General features: G+C 54.7%; 1 protein-coding gene across 1 annotated transcript in view; it reads left to right on the top strand.

The window, feature by feature from the left end:
- The window catches only part of POLRMT (RNA polymerase mitochondrial), a 32178-nt gene extending 11428 nt beyond the window's left edge, over nt 1-20750 (top strand). The window contains exons 7-21 of the mRNA XM_050934114.1: nt 884-1045; nt 1433-1603; nt 2775-3008; nt 5392-6180; nt 7382-7504; nt 10852-10974; nt 12173-12352; nt 13195-13281; nt 13770-13883; nt 15161-15213; nt 15818-15916; nt 16217-16289; nt 16928-17019; nt 17646-17719; nt 20315-20750. Of these exons, the coding sequence (XP_050790071.1) occupies nt 884-1045; nt 1433-1603; nt 2775-3008; nt 5392-6180; nt 7382-7504; nt 10852-10974; nt 12173-12352; nt 13195-13281; nt 13770-13883; nt 15161-15213; nt 15818-15916; nt 16217-16289; nt 16928-17019; nt 17646-17719; nt 20315-20364 (2424 nt within the window). The 3' untranslated portion in view covers nt 20365-20750. The remainder of the gene's footprint in view (nt 1-883; nt 1046-1432; nt 1604-2774; nt 3009-5391; nt 6181-7381; nt 7505-10851; nt 10975-12172; nt 12353-13194; nt 13282-13769; nt 13884-15160; nt 15214-15817; nt 15917-16216; nt 16290-16927; nt 17020-17645; nt 17720-20314) is intronic.

Here is a 20750-nt window from a genome sequence, read left to right as displayed (position 1 = left end):
ACGTCTGTTAGTCTATAAGGTGCCACAGGACTCTTTGCTGCTTTTATTTGAAGCTAAAGAGCATCATTCAAAACAAGCAGGGGACTAGATTCCCCCGGGTGTAACCCCCTGCTCCGCTGGGTTGGGCTTGTTAATGACTCGCTCTGGATTATCTATGGGCCTTCCGTGTACTAACTGATGTCCTAGAACAGGGGTCGGCAACCTTTCAGAAGTGCTGTGCTGAGTCTTCATTTATTCACTCTGATGTAAGGTTTTGCGTGCCGGTCATACGTTTTAACGTTTTTGGTCTCTTTCTATAAGTCTGTAACATAGAACTAAACTATTGTTGTATGTAAAGTAAATAAGACTTTTAAAATGTTTAAGGAGATTTTTTAAAAATTAAATTAAAATGCAGAGCCTCCCGGACCGGTGGCCAGAACCCAGGCAGCGTGAGTGCCACTGAAAATCAGCTCACGTGCCGCAGGTTGCCTACCCCTGTCCTAGGGGTAGGGAGTAGAAGCCGTTCTGTGCTCTGTGTAAACAGAACGCCCTGCTGAGAGAATGTGGAGATGGAAGGCTGGAGGATCCCTTTGCTTGGGGAGTGCCCCCTGCTGGTGCATTTGGGGAAGTGCTTCCTCAGCTCATGGACTCTATGGAGCAGCTGGTGGTTGCATTGGAGGGCAAGAGAATGAAAGAACACATAGCCGGGGCAGGCAGTGAAATAGAGGAGGCGGCAGCAGAGTTCTGGCCCTGATACTTGGAAAGGGGGAGAGAGCCTGGTGTGGGTCTAGGGAATGGGGAAGCCCACCAGCGACCTCCTGTGCCCTTGGTTAGCCCACACCTGCCTCTGTGCTAGCACCGTGTGATTGCCAAGCGGTTGACTGCCTTCTTTGCCTGTGTGCAGCGGGAGCTGTTGACCGCGCTGCGCTCTGAGTGGCGGAAGTCCCTCCTCCAGACCCTGCGGGAGTCTAAGATCCACATGGCGAATAGGCGGTCCTGGCAGATGAGCCTCTATCCCTATCTGTGCTTGCTGGAGGACAAGGAGTACGTGGACATCATGCTGCAGGTAGGATGCTTTCCCCGGCCCCGTTAGGCTGCCGTGTGGGAATGGAAGAGTCTCGATGCCACTGAGTACCCCCCTTGGCCAATGAAGTGGGCTTGCAGCTGTGCCGCGGGGCACTGTCATGGAGGGATTTACATCTGGGCCTGCAGAACCAGAACTTGTGCCATGAGCCTGGACTGGGCCTTAGATCAGGGCCACGTTTGCTCCATGTGCTGAGTAGCAAGCCCACGATCTAGCCCAGCTGTCCCTTCATCCCGATCTTGGCTGCGTCCTGCTGGCTTTTGTCTGTGTCGCACTCTCTCTTCATTGCCAGGAGCCTGGGTGGTGCCTTTAACGCCCTGATTGATTTGCCCTTCTCCGCTAAGACCCTCGCTGCCTCCTCCTTTTCAGAGCCTCTCCAGCCTCCCTCCCCAAGGAGAATCCCTGCTGGTTTTAGCTAAAGAACTTGGCACCAAGATCTACAACAAGTATGCCGTCCGGAAGAAATCACGCAGCCGCCTGATGGAGAAGATTCAGAAGGTCTATGATGAGTACGTCCAGCTGCTGGCGAAGGATGCCCAGGTAGGCCTGTCTTAGTTCCCTGCCCCAAGGGTGAGGGGGGCCCCCAGGGTGGTGGACCGTGATGGCCGGGTGTGATAGAGACAAGGGCAAATGTAGCTTCCAAGGCCGACCCGGGGCCTTGTCTCAGGCTCTCCAGGTGATCTGCCCAAGTAAGCGAATGAGCAGCTGTTTACAGGAAAGTAGCCTGGGCAGGAGATCCCTTCACCCCACCCAGGAAGCACTGTCTCTTTCTCTGCGGGATGCAGGCCTATCAGGCTTTGGTGCCTTGGTGCTGAGCCCACGTCCGTGGGGAGGAAGCACTGACTGAGGAGTTGAGGTGTGAAGCGCGCTTCTCCCTCAACACCTAAGATGTTCGGGTTTTTCCAGAGGCTTTGGGATTTGCTGTCAGACTAATGCTTCCCACTGCAGGACTTTCAACAGCTGAGAGCTGGAGTCGTCGTCGTCCTAGGACTTGGCAGGCTGGAGGACGTCTCCCAGAGACTGGGTGTCTGGAGGGCAGACTCTGCCTCTGCAAACATCCAGGGCTTGTATCCTGGGAGGTCACCTCGGGAACTGCAGGGTCTGGAGAAGAGGTCGCGAGAGCTAACAAAACCACTAGCCTGTCTGGTGTGCCTGGCGATCTCTTCCCTCCCGGGTGTGGCTCCGGGAATGAACTCCACTGTCAGAGCCGGAAGGGTCACTTGGGCACTGCTTGCCCAAGCTAGATCTGGCTCTGGCTCAGGAGCGACCCTGGGTTTGTCCAGCATAAGCACTGCTGGTGAAGTTGGCTCTCAGAGCTGTATGTCTGTGCGGAAGGTGCAGGTCTGGAAAGGCGAGGGTCGTTGCAGGTCAGGCTGGAGGGGGTTGGCAGAAGCTGCTTGCAGGAAGCCGGCCCCTTTCCTGCCTGCACTGACCATGTCTGTGTCTCTCTGCTCCTCGGCTGTCGCTCCTGTTAACATTTACACACAGTGTGCGGCTGCCCTGCGGGCATGGCGGGGGAGGAATGCTCCTCAGCATTGCTCTCACCCGCGCTGTGAAGCCTTGGCTGCCCCTCTCCAGAAGGCCCTCAGCCCCTGGGGGCAGCATGGAGGGTTATCTAACCCAGATTCCAGACAGTTCAGTCAGCCCTAATTAATCTCTCGGGAGAAATAATTGCTGCTCACGCTGGGCTGTTTTCCTCCTGCCTCCTCAGCTGGATAGTTACCTGCCGCGGGAGTACTGGGAGAAGCTGGAGGCCAGCTCGGGGTCCTCCCTGCTCAGCAAGGACTGCACCTGGCCTCACATCCTGATGGTGCAGCTGGGCACTCACATGGTGGAGCTCCTTGTGCAGGTGATCAAGGTGCAGAGTAACATCCTGAACCCCAGTTTGGAGGCGAAACTCATCCCCGTCCTGTATCACGTCTACTCCTTCCGCAGCAGCCGGCAGGTAAGGGCCCCAGGGCAGGGAGAGGTCTGTAACCAGGCAGCTGAACCCTCCATCAGAACAAATCTGCTAGATCATCAGGTCCCCAGCCTCTTGCCAGCACCAGGTAAGGTCTCCCATCCTGCTACGGAGGCATCACTATTAAACTGAACTTAAGAACGGCCGTACGGGATCAGACCAGTGGTCCTCCTAGCCCAGTATCCAATGCCTGGTGCTTCAGAGGGAATGAACAGGGAATCATCAAGTGATCCATCACCTGTTGGCCATTCCTGGCAAACAGAGGTTAGGGACACTCAGAGCAGGGTGTTACATCCCTGCCCATCGTTCCTAATACCCATTGGACTTCTCCATGAACTTATCTCGTTCTTTTTTGTACCCTGTTATGGCCTTGGCCTTCACAACATCCTCTGGCAAAGAGTTCCACAGGTTGACTGTGTTGTGTGAAGAAGTACTCCCTTTTGTTTGTTTTAAACCTGCTGCTGATTAATTTCATTGGGTGACCCCTGCTTCTTGTGGTATGTGAAGGAGTAAATAGCGTGTCCTTATTCACTTTCTCCGCATCGGTCAAGATTTTATAGACCTCTGTCATATCCCCCCCGGTTGTCTCTTTTCCAAGCTGAAAAGTCCCAGTCTTTTTAATCTCTTCTCATACTGAAGCTGTTCCATACCCCTAATCATTTTTGTTGCTATTCTCTGTATCTTTTCCAATTCCAATATATCGTTTTTGAAATCTGCACACAGTATTCAAGATGTGGGCGTACCAAGGATTTATATAGCGGCAATACGATATTTTCTGTCTTGTTCTCTATCCCTTTCCTAACGATTCCTAACATTCTGTTAGTGGTTTTGACTCCCGCTGCTCACTGAGCAGATGTTTTCAGAGAACTATCCACAATGACTCCTAGATCTCTTTCTTGAGTGGTAACAGCTAATTTAGACACCATCATTTTGTAGGTGTAGTTGAGATTGTTTTCCAATGTGAATTACTTGGCATTTATCAACATTGAATTTTATCTGCCATTTTGTTACCCAGTCACCCAGTTTTGAGAGAGCCTTCTGTAACTCTTCACAATCTGCTTTGGATTTGATTATCCTGAGTAATTTTGCCACCTCACTGTTTGTTCCTTTTTCCAGATCATTTAGGAATATGTTGAACAGCTCTGGTCCCAGTACAGACCCCTGGGGGACATCACTATTTACCTCTCTCCATTCTGAAAACTGACCATTTATTCCTACCGTTTGTTTCCCATCTTTTAACCAGTTACTGATCCATCAGAGGACCTTCTCTCTTATCCCATGACTGCTTACTTTCTGAAAGTTTCTTAAATACACTATATCCACTGGATCATCCTTGTCCACCTATTTGTTAACTGCCTCAAATAATTCTAATAGATTGGTGAGGCATGATTTTCCTTTACAAAAAGCATGTTGACTCTTCCCCAACAAATCATGTTAATTTATTTATCTGTTCTTTACTAGAGTTTCAACCAATTTCCCTGAAGTCAGGCTTAGCGGCCTGTAAGTGCCAGGATCGCCTCTGGAACCTTTTTAAAAAATTGGCGTCACATTAGCTCTCCTCCAGTCATTGGGTACAGAAGCTGATTTAAATGATAGGTTTCATACAGCAGTTAGTAGTTCTGCAATTTCATATTTGAGTTCCTTCAGAATTCTCGGGTGAATCCCATCTGGTCCAGGTGATTTATTACTCTTTAATTTATCAGTTTGTTCCAAAACCACCTCCAGTGACACATCAGACTGGAATGCCTCATACCAGCAAAGGGCTACGGTCCGGCAGATGTCATGTTAGTTCTAGTTTCTTTCCTTCCTCTTCCCAACTGCCCTGACTTGTGTTTGCCCATTGTGTGCCTTGCATGCATGCCCCATTCCACTGACCAAATAACTTCCTCCTCCTTTTTCCCTCCCCCCATTCAGTTCCTGGCACACCCCACAGCCTCCCCAGAAGGGACAGAGGGTCATAAACTGCCCGACGGTTCAGACATCCAGGTCAGCTCCAGCCGGGAACCCCCTCGCGGCCTCGCCAGCTCCAGGGTGTTTGGCAGCTTCTGCTCCTGCCACCACACTCCTGTGTAGCTGTCATCCTTGCCCCCGTGCTGTGGGTTAAATGGATCAGCAGGTTTAGGGCAGCCGAGCATGATGGATGAACTGGAGTCTGTCCGTTTGGTTCTGAAGGAGAGGGCTGGGGCGAGAGGCCCCTTTCTCCAGCAGTGAGCGAAGTGAAGCCGCAGTGCAGGATTACAGGAGCTTTGCATTGTGCTGCCTTACTGAACTGTCTTGTCTGAAGGGAGTTGTAGCCCCCTGTGTCGCTAATTAACTTGCCTCCCTTTCCCTACAGAACTTCACCCTTCTTTAATTCCCCCCCCCCCAGATCGGGTTTATAAAGCCCCATCCGATCCTCACCCAGATCCTGTCGAGCGCTGCCGAGACCACGTTGACTTTCGACTCGTTTGTCATGCCCATGCTCTGCCCCCCAGTACCGTGGACCTCGCCGCACTTTGGGGCCTACATCCTCCTCCCCACCAAGCTGATGCGCTGCGTGGAGGGAGCCATCCAGCACCAGCTCCTGCTGGAGGAGTGTCCCCGCAGCAACCTGCACTCTGTCCTGGACGCCTTGAATCAGCTGGGCAACTGCCCCTGGAAGATCAACCAACCCGTGCTGGATATCATCATCTCCATCTTCAATGCCAAGGGCAGTGAGAAGCTGGGCGTCCCGCCGCCCCTCTCGGAGGCCCCCAAGCCATCCGCAGCCCTCCACGTGGGGCCCGGGACTCCCTGGAGCAAATCGTCCCTGAAACGCGAGCTGACGCAGTGCAGGAAGAAGATGGTGGAAATGTACAGCCTGCGGATGGACTCCCTCTACAAGCTCTCCATAGCCAACCACATGAGGGATAAGGTGTTCTGGTTCCCCCACAACATGGACTTCCGGGGCAGGACCTATCCCTGTCCGCCCTACTTCAACCACTTGGGCAGTGACATCACCCGGGCCATTCTGCTGTTCGCAGAGGGAAAGCCACTGGGGGCACATGGCCTCGACTGGCTCAAGATCCACCTTATTAACCTGACGGGGCTGAAGAAGAAGAACTCTCTGCAGGAGCGGCTGGCCTACGCCAACGAGATAATGGAGGAGATCCTGGACTCTGCTGACAACCCACTGACGGTATGGAGTGGGAATGGTCTCTCTGGCTTTAGAGGGAGCCCAGAACAAGCCTAGCACTGCTAGCTCTCGGGGAGAGGCATCAGGAACTAAGCGACAAAGCAGTACCGTGGAATCCAGGATCTCTTGCAGCTGCTCTCAGCTCAGGTCCACGCTACAAGCTTGTGCGGGCAGAGCTGTGTCGGTCAGAGGTGCAAAGAGCTGTGATTTCCTGACCAATCCAGCTGTGCCTGCAAAAGCCCCATGTAAATGCAGTTATACTGGCAGATCTGTGCTGTTACTGGGGTGGCTGGTTTCGCTCAGTGGGGCTGGAGTAAACCCTGCTGGCAGCAGCACCGGTTTGCCGATAGAAGCTGTGTTTGCACTAGGAGCACTTAGCTGGTATTGTATTCGGCATTGCTACGCCGGCAAAATGCCTCTAGTCTAGACGTGGCCTCCGTGATCCTGTGAGACTTCAAATACAGAAGTGCCCAGAGTGGAAGTGGGTGAGCACCCACCCATGCTGGGTGGCTTTATTAATATTCCAGTAGCACCCTAGGGTCCCAGTCGAGACTGTGCTAGGCCTAGTGAGAGACAGGCACTGCCCTGGAGCTCTTCCAGTCTAACTGTGCACAACAGGAAGGGTTGAAGAGGGATGCTGAGGCCAGGTCTACACTAGAAACTTTTGCTGGTATAATAGTGTGTGTTAGGGGTGTGATCTGCAACATTTTTATACTGGCCAAAGCCTTCGTGTCAATGCGGTTATACTGACAAAAGGTGGTACTGCATATTTCACTGGGGGGAGAGAGCTCAGTGGTTTGAGCATTGGCCTGCTAAACCCAGGGTTGTGAGTTCAATCCTTGAGGGGCCATTTAGGGATCTGGGGCAAAAATCTGTCTGGGGATTGGTCCTGCTTTGAGCAGGGGGTGGGACTAGATACTTCCTGAGGTCCCTTCCAACCCTGAGATTCTATGATTCGGGGAGCCGGGATACGCTCTATCGCCAAAGCACGTTTTTGCCAGTAGAACCTGTCTCTCTGCCGATACAGCCGTACCAGCAAACCTTTTCTAGAGCGGACTAGCCCACCGATGGGTGGGGCAACTTGCCGGAGGTTGTGCTGCAGGTCAGTGGCGGGAGACGTGGCTCCTGGTTCTGACCCAGTTCAGTACCCAGGGGCTCTTCTACTCTAGTGCTGAGATGCTCTTCTCTCCCCCCCCGCCCCCAGGGCAGAAAGTGGTGGATGGACACTGATGAACCCTGGCAGGCCTTGGCGTGCTGCATGGAGATAGCCAAGGCTTTGAGATCGCCGGACCCCACAGCCTACATCTCTCACTTCCCCATTCATCAGGTAAAGGGCCCGGGGACTGCTGGATTCCTCCTGCATGGGGCAGAGAGCTTGGGGAGCTAACAGAAACTCCGTGGGGAGAGAGCAGAGGGATGTGGGAGGCTCTGGGTCACAGAGGCTGTTGGAACTGCAGTGATGCTTGGGTTCGACCTGTAAGCAAAGAGACCCTAATTTGCTCCCCATGACAAGGACCAGGCCACTTTCAAGTGCTTCCCGTTCCAGGGTATAGACCGGAAGGATCAGCGTGCACAAATCCCTGGTCTCTTCCTCATTAGCTACTAGGCCTGTTATCTGGGTATTTATATGGCGGCCATCCCCATAGTCTCTAAACCTCTCCCAAGGATCTGTAGATTCAGTCTCCCTACACACTCCTGCGGGGTAGGGAAGCATCACTAACTATGCTGTGCAGATGGGGAAACTGAGTCACAAAGCTGCAGTGACTCCCCCATGAGTTTGTAGCAGAGCTGGGAATTGAATCCAGCCTGACCCCGTGTTGCTTTGGATCAGGCAGGCTTGCTGCGGATAGCAGTCATGGCTGCAGTCTCTGAAAGGCACTGCAACTGCTCGGTATATGCCCGGGAGTGGGTGTGTGGGTGTGTCTCTCTCCTAGGCTATAGCCAGAGGGCTTATGTCAGCTGTTCTGGGTCCTTGCTCATCTGGTCTGAGGGCTGGAGAAGAGCAGCTCTGCTGGCTGGAAGGATTAAAGCCTGACTCTGGATGAGGGCAGAGAGAGCTCCTGCTGCGTTAAATGATGCGAGTCCAAGTGCTTCATGCTCACAGTACGTCCAGGCTCCAACCGGGCAGTGGAAGCAGAATAACCCTGAGCCTGGTCTACTCATGCTGCCTCCTCGCTAGCGGGGACTGCCCTTACCATCTAGAGAGGAGCTGCGGCAGAAAGGATCAGTTGGTCTCATTAACCTTAGCCCAGTCCTTTTGCCCGGCTCCGTTCCCTCAGGCAGCATTGTCAGCACAGCCAGAGCGCATCTGTCAAAGGCCTGTGTCATCAGAGAGACCCCGTCATTAACATTTCCCTGCAAGAGGCGTCTGTGTTTTCCCCTTAGAGGCTGGAGGGTCCTGATGGGGGCAGGGGAAGCATGTGTCAGAAACTAACCCTAATGACTCGGATCTCGGTGTGACCGCGAAAGCCGATGGGGGCGGAATGGAAAATCAAAGATCAAGCAGAGGTGCTGGGAGTCACTTAACAGCTGACCTATCAACCTCCCGTTAACAGAAGCTGTTCTAACATGGGGGCACAGCTGCCATGGCCTGTGGATCCCATTTCACCTGTCTGCAGAGCGGCAGGTGCCCCAGGTGGGACAGAGTGGTCCTTTCTCCTGGTTGCTTCAGTCCCCCCGAATATAGACACTGTAGCAGGAGTGGTGGGAGATACTGAGCATCAAGTATGTGTTGCAGGGTGGATTGATTGAAACCACCCGGTAGAAAGGCTCGATTTAAGTCATCCATTTGAATCAGCTTTTCTTTTTCTGAAAAAGAAGTGCATTCTCATTGATTGAGATAACCATTAAAACATGTTGATTTACAGCTAAACAGAGCCTTTCCATTGGATTTGGTACATCTATTTTCTACCTGGGAGGGACCGCTAGAAAAATAAACATTTATTTAAGCAATGATACAGCTTAACATTTTCAGATTCTTATTACTTGAACATTTTTAATATGTTAGGAAATGGGGAATAACACATTGCTTAGTTACTAGGTAATTAACTTTTTCCTCATGATTTGTGTCAAGCTGCGTTAGGATGGCAACTGGGATGTAATGAAACACAGCAGCATGTAAACATTCACACCCTTAAATGTTTTGGACAGATACATTTCTCTTATCAAAACATGTTTCAGATTTTCAACTAAATGGTTTATTAAACAGAGGGATTAACCACAGTCAGTGAACTAAACTGATTATTTCAGGTCAGCCTGGGAAAATTTTCAAATAAGCCTAAATGAAAGTGACTGGAGCTTAAAATCTTACTTGCCTAAGTCTCTTGAAAATGAGACAGTCTCCTAAGTTACTTAGGTGGATCTTTTGTACCATATTTATAAAGTTTGACTTCAGAAGTTGGATGTTTATTGCCTTGATTCTTTCTTTATACAGAAAAGCAGCCTTTAACGCAAAGTTTTTGTTAGAGGCTCATGGATTCAGCATATTTTTTTTACTTAAATGTTTTAAGAGATTATAATAAATTTAGGCCTTAACATATTTTGTATTAAATTCAGATTTCATTTTAAACAGGTTTATTTTTTTAAAGAAAATGTTGTTGTTTAAATAAAATAAGAAAAATCAGTTTTTAAAAAATTTTGTTTTCGAAAACATAGATTTTTATCCACCTACCAGGTTGCATTTTAACTCTCTCCCCCTCCCTCCCTTGCTTGGTTCACACCAGGCATGTTTTTGTCCATGTTGTCCCAGGCTGACCTAGACCCCCCGGCAGCTGGCGATCCGGCTGTTGTGGGAGATTGCTCAGTGGCAAGCATCTGCCAAGGAGGCCTGATACCTGTCCGGTCGCCTAGACTGCAGTGCCACACTTGGGACAGGTCGATGGTAGGTTTGGTGGGGGCCCAACCAAACCCTCAGAGCTGAACACCCCAGAGTTTCGGGAGAGCTGAGATCTGGAGCAAAACTCTGGCTCAGATGCCTCTTTCGTTTCAGGAAGGTTTTCCAAGCAATAGAGATGGGGCAGCCTGGCCCAGTGGCTAGAGCACTGGTCTGGGAGTCAGGAACCCTGGTTTCTATTCCTGGCACTACCACAGACAGGTTGAGAGACCTTGGGCAATTCCCTGCCCTTCTCTGGGTCGGTCTCCCCTCCCACCTTTTTTGTGTCTTATCTACTTCCATTGTAAGCTCTTCTGGGCTGCTGTTTGTACAGCCCCTAGCACAATGGTGCTCCTATAATATAAACAATATAGAACAATAATTAAAATGTTTCCTTTTTTTTTTATTTTTATTTTTTAATTCCAGTGAAAACTTACTGTGGGTAGAGAGGGGGGCTGATTTTATAAACGTCCCATGCCATGTTTGCAACCCCGTCATTGTGGCATCGGGCTAGCGCCTGAGATTCAGACTGTGACACAGACAGGAGGTGAAAAGGAAACCGCTGAGTCCTTTGTCCCTGCTGGGAAAAGTAAAAAAGCAAAAACGGTGCAAAGTCAACATAAAAATTTCTTCTCTCCTGAACAGTTTCCAGCGACATTGGTGAGAGCATGAGAAAGTCAGTGGGAATTGGGTGCCTAACTCCCTTAGGCTTCACTGAAAATCCCAGCCTTGGTTTTTAACCAGGCAATGCCCCTTTAAATGGCCAGGCTCTCAGTCCCACCCTCCATTCTTCCTGCTCGCAGGACGGCTCTTGCAACGGGCTGCAGCACTATGCCGCGCTGGGGCGTGACGTCATCGGCGCCACCTCAGTCAACCTGATGCCGTGCGACAGCCCTCAGGACGTGTACAGCGGAGTGGCCCGGCAGGTGAGATAGCGCCGGTAACCCTGGCAGGTTCCTACAGTTCACCCCTCTGCTCGGATCCACCGTGGAGCTGGTGGTCAGTATCCCCGAGCAGGATGGTGCTGTTCCTGTCCTCTGGGGGAAGGGGAGAGGCTGAAATAGACGGCACTATGCATACAGCAGGCTCCGTAGACATCAGCTGATTGGAATCCAGCGGCGGACTGTCCCTCTCTCCCCTAGAGGGAAGCACTGCTGTGGCCACAGTGAAAATCCAGCTGAGATTGTGCTAGAAGAGGGGAGGGTGTGATCACAGTAGACAGAGAAGGAGCTGTGACTGAGAAATCCCCAAGCCCTGAACCATCCCCATCCTGCTTCTCTCTGGGTTTCCCCCATGTGCTGATGGGGATTTGGTGAGACAGGGTCTCCAAGCAGCAGGGAGATGCTCCGCTTGAGTTGCTAGCACCTGGCCAGCACATAGATGGGGATTTCTCTTTCTTTTGGGCAACATGGGAAACTGATCTCCATGGCACATTCAGTCCTCGGCCTCTCTTCAGAGACTGGGGTCTTCTTGGCACGTTTTACAATATGAAATCGGCCTGCTGGGAACTGGACTGAGACCTGCCACATTCATTCCACACACAGAAATTATCCTTAGCTCTTATCTAGAGCTTTTCATCTGTGGATCACCAAGGTCCAGTATCGTTATCCCCAGTTTTCAGATGGGGAAACTGAGGCACAGAGCGCGGCTCACCCAGAGGGTCACTGACAGAGCCAGGAACAGAACCCTAGTCTCCCAAGGCTTGGTCCAGTGCTCAATCCACTTGGCTACACGGTGCACCTGACAGCCATTGGGTGCTGTGCCAGCACAGGGGTGCAAAGGCTCCATATCACAATACCAGTGCCCCGAGCTGGTGTCTCTGTGGTCCAGAAACTCCCTAGTTCCTCAGCTAGTGGCCTCTGTTATCCAGGGTGGCTGGCATGGGCCACAGTATCTGTCGTGTGCGTGGGGGATTCCTAGTGCAGACCGGTGGTCTTGGCTTGGTTTCTCCGCAGTCTGTGTAGAGGGGGTGCAGCCCAGCTGGGCTCGGGGGCTCCCTCGATGACCCTATTCCTATCATAGAATATCAGGGTTGGAAGAGACCTCAGGAGGGTAGGCGGGTCTTGATTCAGCGGCAGCAGGATCATGGCATCTCCCCCTTGGTTCATCTCCATGCTGCCCTAGGTAGAAGAATTCCGGAAGCAGGATGCCCAGGAGGGCATGAAGGTCGCCCAGGTCCTGGATGGCTTCATCAGCCGCAAGGTGGTGAAGCAAACGGTGATGACAGTGGTGTATGGTGTCACCAGGTACGGAGGGAGGCTGCAGATCGAGAAGCGGCTCAAGGAGATTGACGGCTTCCCACAGGTACGACGTCCACTCCGGCTTCCCCTCTGTCCTGTCTGTGGCCGCTGACACTGGTGCCTGGCTGAGTTTTGTGAAGTGCCTGTTTCCCTGTGGAGAGATTTCCCTTTTCCTCCTCCCTGACGCTGCCCTACCTTCTGAGTCCTGCTAGGCTAGATCCAGGGCAGGGGGTTCAGCGAGTGGGGTGGAATGGGAGCCCCTTTCTCTGCCTTTCGCAGGGCGGGGTGGATTCTTCAATCAGGTGTATCCTGTCCCTTTGGTTTCCAGCATTGTCATCTGTTGCCCAGCCTCTCTGACAGTCATAGGCCTCAACTGCTGTCTTGTACAGTAAGAGACTGTTCTGCTCCCTCTGGGGGTCGTATTGGCCCCCCTGAACTCCCAGATGTCTGTCTCTATGCAGCCTGCTGGTGCCTGGGCTGGGCTAATGGCATCTCCTGCAGAGCAGAGGGTTCCCCTCAGCATCTCTCAGTGTCTCGTAGTCCCTGTTACTTACATGGCCAGTAATGCAGCGCAGAGGCCAGCAGGGTGCCCAGTGACTTGGGCCTCCTCCCGTGGGAGAGGAGAGTTGTGTTAAGTGCCAGAGCTCAACATCCTCTCCACCCACTCGTCAGCCAGATCAGGGTTCAGATTCCCGGCTCCCCTGACTTGCAGCGAGATCTTGGGTCTCAGCTATCCCAGGTGTGAAGACAGGTTCTGTGAGGCGGTAACCCTGGAGGGGAGGGAGACACATTAGCAACGGCTCATCCCGGCTGTGGTCCTTCGGGTGAGAAGGCAGGCGTGCCTTCATCACAGGGACTCCCACTTCTCCCAAGGGGAGCCCCTCACCTTGCCTCTGATCCACACAGGAGTATGTCTGGGAGGCGTCGCATTACCTCGTCCAGCAGGTGTTCAGCAGCCTCAAGGAGATGTTCTCAGGGACTCGAGAGATCCAGGTAAGATCCCTGCTGCTTTTCTCCCTCTCTCTATCCTTCCTGCTTTTTCCCTCGCTCCCCTCTTCTGGCTTCCCTGTGTGCTGGGAAAGCAGCACTGCAGAACTCCTGGGAGCGCTACAGGCAGGCTGGAGAACAGGAGAGGAGTGGGGGGGGGGGGTGCAGCCCCTAGAGATTGTCTCCTCCCATCACCCCAGGGAATACAGCCCAATCTCTAATGCCAGCCCTGCTCAGGAAGTGAATCGGGACCACTGGATCCGGCATCTCAAGCAGCAGGCCTCTGTGGGATCCTAGCCCCACAGGAGCATTCCTGACTCCCATCCAGGTGGAATGACTCCCCTAGGGGATGGGGCTGGAGGGTGTTGTGCCATCCATGGTGGGTGGGGACGTTATGGGGTGAATCTGTTCTTAGAACCCCTGGAGCCTCCAGGATTTGTGGCCCGCTGAGTCGGTGCTCTGTGGAAGCTGCTCACTCCAGTCTGTCCCTGCAGATCTGGCTGACAGAGAGCGCCCGGCTCATCGCCAAGTCCGGGAACACGGTGGAGTGGGTTACCCCGCTGGGCCTCCCCATCGTGCAGCCGTACCATCGGGCCAAGTCCACAGTGGTGAGTGCCAAGGGGAGCAGAGGTACCGGCAGCTTGTGAGCTGGGACCTGGGTATGGAACATGGGGGATCTAGATCGACACTCTGCCAACCACCGCCCTGGACCGAGGGCATTAAGGGGCAGCATGGCGAAGTCTCCCGCCTGTGTATGTGTGTAGAACCTTGCTGTGTATGTGTGGGTACCATGCTGGGCAGGCTCCAGCCAGCGGGGGTGCTGAATCTAGTTGTGTTATACATACCCGTAGTACAGTGAAGTCTCCCGTAGGAGGGTTTGTGAGGGATGGGTATGGTGTCAGGCTGCTCTCTCTCCCCCCTTCCCACTGACTCACCAGGGTAATTAATCATTCGGACTCCGGGAGGTGAGCCCAGCACGAGGCAGAGAAACAGGATGAGAAGTGGTTCCTAAGGGTTCATGTGACTCACTCTCGCTCTGGTCCCACACTCATCCTTGCTGATCCCCTTCCTCCTTCCCATAGTCAGTCTAGTCGTCTCAGCAGCTCTCTCCCTCCCGCTCCACCTGACTAATTCAGCAACTGAGATTCTTGGAGGTGGGAGGAGTTTGTCCCTGAGAGGAAGAGACCAGAGGGGGCTTGTATGAGCACTGACATGCGGGGATGAGTCAGCTCTGGGGCGAGGCCAACAGCGGAGCCAGCATCCTTGGGGGGCTGAAGGGTGAGTCAGCAGAACGAAGTCAGGATGGTATTTAACAGTAGTGCAGCTGGCGAGTAACCATGGCTCCCCGAAGGCTCAATGACGAGACCCTCACATGGTGCCAACGTGGGCAATTTTCCGGCACATCAGCAGGGAAACAGATTCCTGCTTGCCCAACTGCACACACAATCTGCCCCGTCTCCTAGCCACTGGCACACCACGTCCCAGCAGTTATGGGGCAGTTCAGGGCGGCCTGCCTGTCTCCAAGCCGCTGATTTGTTCTGCTGCATTTCACAGTTCTGGTGGTGAGATAAAGGCCTTTAAAGTCAGGGAGCCTGGGAGCCGGTGAGCCTAGCCGCCGGGCGCCTCCCGGGAGTCATGCTGGCCAGCAGGATGAAGGCTCCTGCCCACTTTCAAAGATCTGAAGTAGGCTGTTCTAATCTGGCATGGGCTCCCTGCCCTGGGAGCTGGCCGGACAAGTCCTGGTCCTAGGCTCTGCACAACGCATGCTCGGTGCCTATTGCTGGCATGAGCCGCTCTCCAAGGGTGGCGTGCCTGGGACTTTCTGGCAATGGGTGATTGTGTCTCTCTGCAGCTGAGTCCGGTCTCTGTATCTCTCCCTCTCTAGCTGAACAGCACCATGCAAACCCTGAGTCTGAACGTGCGCTTTGACGCCAACCAGTAAGTACCAGACTGCGAGTGCTCGGCGCAGAGTCTGTGTTCCTTTCCTCTCAGGCTGAGTGATTCCACCGCCCCGCCCCGCCCTGGTGCAGCCTGGAGCTGGGGGAGCCCTTGCCTCCAGGCGGTTTGGAGAGAAAACCCTGCCATCAGCAGAGCTTGGCAGCTGAGCCCGCAGTAGGAGAGAGAGGCCCTGGTCAGGGCCGCTGCGGGTATTCACACGCTCCTGCTTTCCTTACCTCGTGCTGCCCAGTAGGCGTAGGGGGTGGCAAGGGAGGAAGGTCCAGAGGGAATCCAGCAGCGTCCGTGGACAGCGCTGGGGGTCCAGGGCTGTAGCACCCGGCGTGGGATTCCCGAAGAGGGCAGCATCTGCCACCTGCTCCCTTGTGTCCATGGGCCAGTGGGGGGGCAGCCCCTAGAGCTCCCGTCACCCCAGGGAATGCAGCCCAGGCTCCATCCCACCTGTGCTCTGCCCACTGTATCCAGTCCCCTCCGAGTGTGCAGTCCTGGTTGGCGTTACCCTGACAGCAGGTCCTGAGCACTCTGCCTCCCGCCTCTGGCCGTGGTGGGCAGCCAGGCCGTCTGACTGTTCCGTGCTCTGCTGCAGGAAACCGGACACGGTGAAGCAGAAAAACGCCTTCCCGCCCAACTTCATCCACTCGCTGGACTCCACGCACATGATGCTGACGGCGCTGCACTGCCACAGGTAGGGCATCCTTGGGGGTACTCTAGCACTGGTGGAGGCAAATCCGCAGGGCTGAGCTGCCCCTGCCGGGGTCCAGCCCTGCTCCTCCAGCTGGCAGCCCCTCCCCCCGTGGGCCTGCGATCAGGGAGGCGCCGTGCCCAGGGCACTAGGCAGTGCCACAAGGGATGGCAGCTCACGGAGGCCCCTGTGCTGGTGCCAGCAAGAGGATTTGGTTGCCCGAGGCAGGGCCTGGGCTGACATCAGAGAAGAGGGAGAGTCTCTGCGGGCGACACCTGACCCAGCTGCTCTGCTGCCTTTCAGACGGGGCCTGACGTTTGTCTCGGTCCATGACTGCTACTGGACCCACGCGCTGACTGTGGATGTCATGAACCAGGTAGAGCCCAGCTCCACCCCCGCGTGAGCAGAGCCTCTTTCACTGACCCAGCACGAGGGGGCTCAGCAGGTGCTGTCTGGCCCCTGTCCCTGGCTCTGAAAAGCGTCTCCTGCTTCCACCCCAATTACGTGGGTCTCCTTTCCCTCCCCACCCTGTAGTCTGATTGGCTGTTGGTGACCAAGGGGAAGCACCCTGCAAAAGACAGAGTGCCAAGATGGCACCTGCTGATGCCCCTCAGTCCCAGCCCGCAGCCCCCAGCCCTGGGCTTTGCAGGCACGTAGCTCTGCCATTGCCCCTCGCTCGTCATGCACGGCCCTTCCTGGGGTGTTAGCCCCGGGCTTCCCTCCGTTCCCAGCCCTCGAACCGCAGCCCCCTGCCCCCAGCCTTGGGCTCCCCAGGCACATAGCTCTGACATTGCCCCTCGCTCGTAATGCACGGCCCTTCCTGGGGTGTTAGCCCCAGGCTTCCTTTCAGCTCAGCTGACAGCCCTCGACCCGCAGCCCCTCGCTGTGCTCCGTGCTCTGCAGGTGCACCCCACCGTCAGCCCAGTGAGAATAGGTCTAAATGGAATTTGTCTTGGGGTGAGGGGGGTGCATGCTATTGTATTCCACTCACGTGTGACCTCCGTGCGCTGCCAGGTGTGTCGAGAGCAGTTTGTGGAGTTGCACAGCCAGCCCATTCTGCAGGATCTGTCCAGGTTCATGCTGCAGAAATATTGCACTCACTCTCTGTAAGTACCCAGCTCACCTGCCCTCTCGGGGGCTCCTTCAGGGGAACGTCCTTTGTTGATTGCGCTGTGTAAGTTACGCAGCCCACAGCCTCCGGCTTGGAGTCTGTCCACAGTATCCTTCCTCCGGCTGCCTCTGGGCCGCTCTAGGACAAGGATGGCCCAGTGGTTAGCGAGCTAGGCTACAGCTAGCCTGGGTTCAATCCCCTGCTCTGCCACAGACTCCCCGTGTGACCTTGGGCATGTCTCTCTGGGCCTCCGCTCCCCATCTGCAAAGGAGTGGGAGATCACTGCCCTGCCTCAGAGGGGCTCTGAGTGCAGTTACTCTGTGAAGGTTGGCAGGTGCTCAGATACTCCGGCCAGATGGGAGTGGCTAGGCACCAAAGACCGACACTGAGATAACATGGACCACAGGAAGATACTTAGATGCCCAAGCGGTCACATAAGGAGAGTCTTATCTTGAAGCTGATCTGGTGGGTCCTTTGACACCGGGGACCTGTCACCGCCCCCTTGGCTCAGAGCCACGTGCCCACAGACTGCACAGGAGATGTGTGAGAGTCAGGCTGGGAGCAGGAAGGGTTCACGTTCCTGTTTAACGACCCTTTTTGTCGTGGCGTTTTTTGACCCAGGGCTGAGTGGAGGGATAAGAAGTCCCTCGAACACAAGAAGCTGGTGGAGCTGCTGTCCAAGGTCCCTGAGACAGGTATTGTTGTTATCCATCGTTGTTATGATGGTAGTGCCTCCGGGCCACCCGTGAATGCTCGGCACAGGACCAACACTTCCCTCTGGAGCTGGTTCCCAGGGGCGGCTCCCAGGCTCGAGTGATTGGAATGAGCCGGCCCCCAACCCTTCCCCGGCAGTAGCCATGTTTCTGATGACCAGTGTCTTTGAGTTCATCCCGCAATGGGCAGGAGGAACCTACGAGACAGGGCATGGTGCTGTGCTTGGGGGGTGACAGAGACAGAGGCTTGGTCTACGCCTTAAATGTAGGTTGACCTAGCTCCGGTGCTGGAGAGATGTAGCTAAGCCCCGGTGTAGATACAGCTAGGTCAATAGACGGATTCTTCCGTCAGCTAGCTACTGCCTCTCGGGGTGGGGTAACCCTTTCTTTCGCTGCAGCAAGTGTCTGTAGAACAGTGGCAGGGCTGCAGCGGTGCCTGTGTAGTGCTGGTAGTGTAGACGCACCTTAGCCTGCCAGATCCTACTCAGGAGCTCACTTGATCCCAGGGATCTGTCTCGCGCTGCCAGGAAGGCTGGGTGAGCATCACTATCTTCCCTGTGTCTGGCTGCCAGTCCCGCCCACCCCAGCAGAATCTCCTCCCGGTCCCCGTCCCGAGGCTGGAGTGGATGCACGGCTGGCTGCCCTGTGGATGGGAGAACCTGCACCCTGCCTCCCTGGAACTCCCCCGTGGGGCTTTGCTCCTCATAGCTAGGGGCACGGGCAGGAAGGCTGGCGCTGTGGTTGAGGCGCTGGGCTGGGTCTCAGAAGATTTGGCTCAGTTCTTGGTTCCACCATGCACTCTCTGTGTGACCCTGGGCAAGTCGCTTCATCTCTGGGCTTCTGTAGCCACTCTGAAATGGGAATGGTACCCACAGCGTCCCCGTGCGTGGGGGAGAGACTGGTAAATATCAGGGGCTGCTGAGGTGCTCCGGCGATGGGGCCAGGGGAGTAGGTAGCTGGGTTCCCTATGACATATTAGACACATGTAAACCTTTTGGGTTCACCTAGAGCCACAGCAGGGCTTTCCTATTGTATGTTTTCCAGCACTCTGTCCAGTCTAGATGTAAACGTCCCAGGAGGGGACTCCTGCCCCGTCCCTTGAGAGCTAATCCTGCATTCGGGGAGATCTCGAAGCATTTCCTGAGATGCCGTTTTCCCCTCTCAGTTCCGCCCTGTTGCCCTGTGCCAGCCTAAGGGATCGCTCTGCTTCCTTGGGGTGTGCATCGGCCAGGGGTTCTCAACTGAGCATGTTCCTCCGTTTCCCCTCCCCAGCGCCCCCCTTAGGCAGAGTTTCGCTTGTTTCTTCTGCCCCGGAAGCCAGTCTCCCCAGTGCCTTAATACGACTTGTTGCTTTTCTCCAAACATTCGGATTTGCCACTAATGAGACATCGTACCAGGGATAGACATTAGGCGCATGGGATGGCGATTGCCGAGATGCGGCTGATACTCATGCTGCGGGAGTAAGGCAATTCGTTTAGTTCCCTTAATCCCTAGCTGGGCGTCTCATATGGGTCGCATGCGTCTCTCTACATTTTCCAAGTCTCCACAGGAGAAGGTGGGAGAAAGTAGCACTGCCGCTCGCTGTTACACAGCTGCCCCCCACTGCCCCCAGAGGTGGCTGCATTTCAGTGGCGGGTGAAGCCTTCCTTTTGGGATGACTCTAACTCAGCCATTGCTGAGGGAGCCCTGGCGATCAGGCAGGGCTGGTTTTTACTGCGCGCGGGGCAGACACGCTGCTGCAGTTCTCAGGTGCCCCGAGAGCTGCAGTCAGACCCGAGTTTTCGAAGGATGAGGTGCCTTCATCTGTGCGGGTCCCCTCTCCACCCTGGTAGGACATAACCCCCCGCACAGCAAGCTGCCTTTGGCTCCCACCCTGGCATCCAACTTGCCGTGCGAGCCCAGACCAGCTGCAGAGCAGAACCTAACTAGCTTGCATAGATAATCAGAGGTCACCAAGCAAACGTCCCTTGTCCTGACCCACTGTCTGTCCCTCACTGGTTCTTCAGCAAGGCCTGGTCCACGCAAAGCTAGAAGCATCCTTGCCCCGGTACTGAAGCCGTCCAGCATTGCACCCACCACAGCCTAGGAGGGGGGATAACATGTCCTGGGGTGGGCGTCCTAGCTCCTCTTCCCCCTCCCCCCCCCCCCCCCGCTAACCCTCTGCCGCAGGGAATGTGTCCGCCCACAATGGGCCGGGCAGTAGGAGGGGTCCTGTGAGTGGGGTGGGCCCCCTGGGGTGGGGTCAGGGAGAGCTGGGCTGATTTCAGCAAAGGGGCTGCAATATGTCTCTTGCTGCTCACTCCTCCCTGGAGTGGGGGGCTCATGCTGAGTTTGGGGGGCGACGGAGTGTAACCTAGAATTTAAGGCTGCAAGGGCCAATGGGATCGTCTAATCTGAGTGCCTGCATAACACGAGCCAGAGAAGCTCACCCAGTGCTTCCTGCATCCAGCCCGTATCTTGTGGTTAAGCCAGAGCACGTAGTTGAATCCTGTCCCCTAGAATGCTAAGAGATGCCCCCAGTCTCCTACCTGTGCAGCCCCTGCGCTGACCTTCCCTCTGCTCCCTCTTCCCCTCCAGGTGACTTTGACCTGCAGAAGGTGAAAGAATCTACTTATTTCTTCAGCTGAAACGGACCTCAAGCAAGGCCCTGGACTGTCTATCGAACACTGGCTTATTGGACCAGAGGTGCCAGCCAGCTGAGTCCAGGGTGGGACCTGGCTCACAGCACCCCCCGTAGAGAACAAGGGGAGACTGTCTCCAGCACCTCGTCCTGGGGGCACAGCAGACAGCTGGCCTAGCGCAATTCCCACAGGGGCTGTGTCGGCCTCTCTCCTGTGGAAACGGACCCTGCCTGGAAGTAGGAGCATGTGGCTTCACTAGGAAGCAGGATCTCTGCTTTCCCTTGTGCCAGGGGGGGGTGTGGCACTGCCTTCGTATGGTTCTCGCCAGCCCAGCTCACCCGCTTCTCCCTCTGTGCAGAGCTGGAGATCCCTGGCGTCTAGGAATTGCTGAA

Source organism: Gopherus flavomarginatus, chromosome 24, assembly GCF_025201925.1.
Source record: "Gopherus flavomarginatus isolate rGopFla2 chromosome 24, rGopFla2.mat.asm, whole genome shotgun sequence".
Lineage (NCBI taxonomy): Eukaryota > Metazoa > Chordata > Testudines > Testudinidae > Gopherus > Gopherus flavomarginatus.
This window is presented reverse-complemented; position numbering and strand designations above follow the sequence as displayed.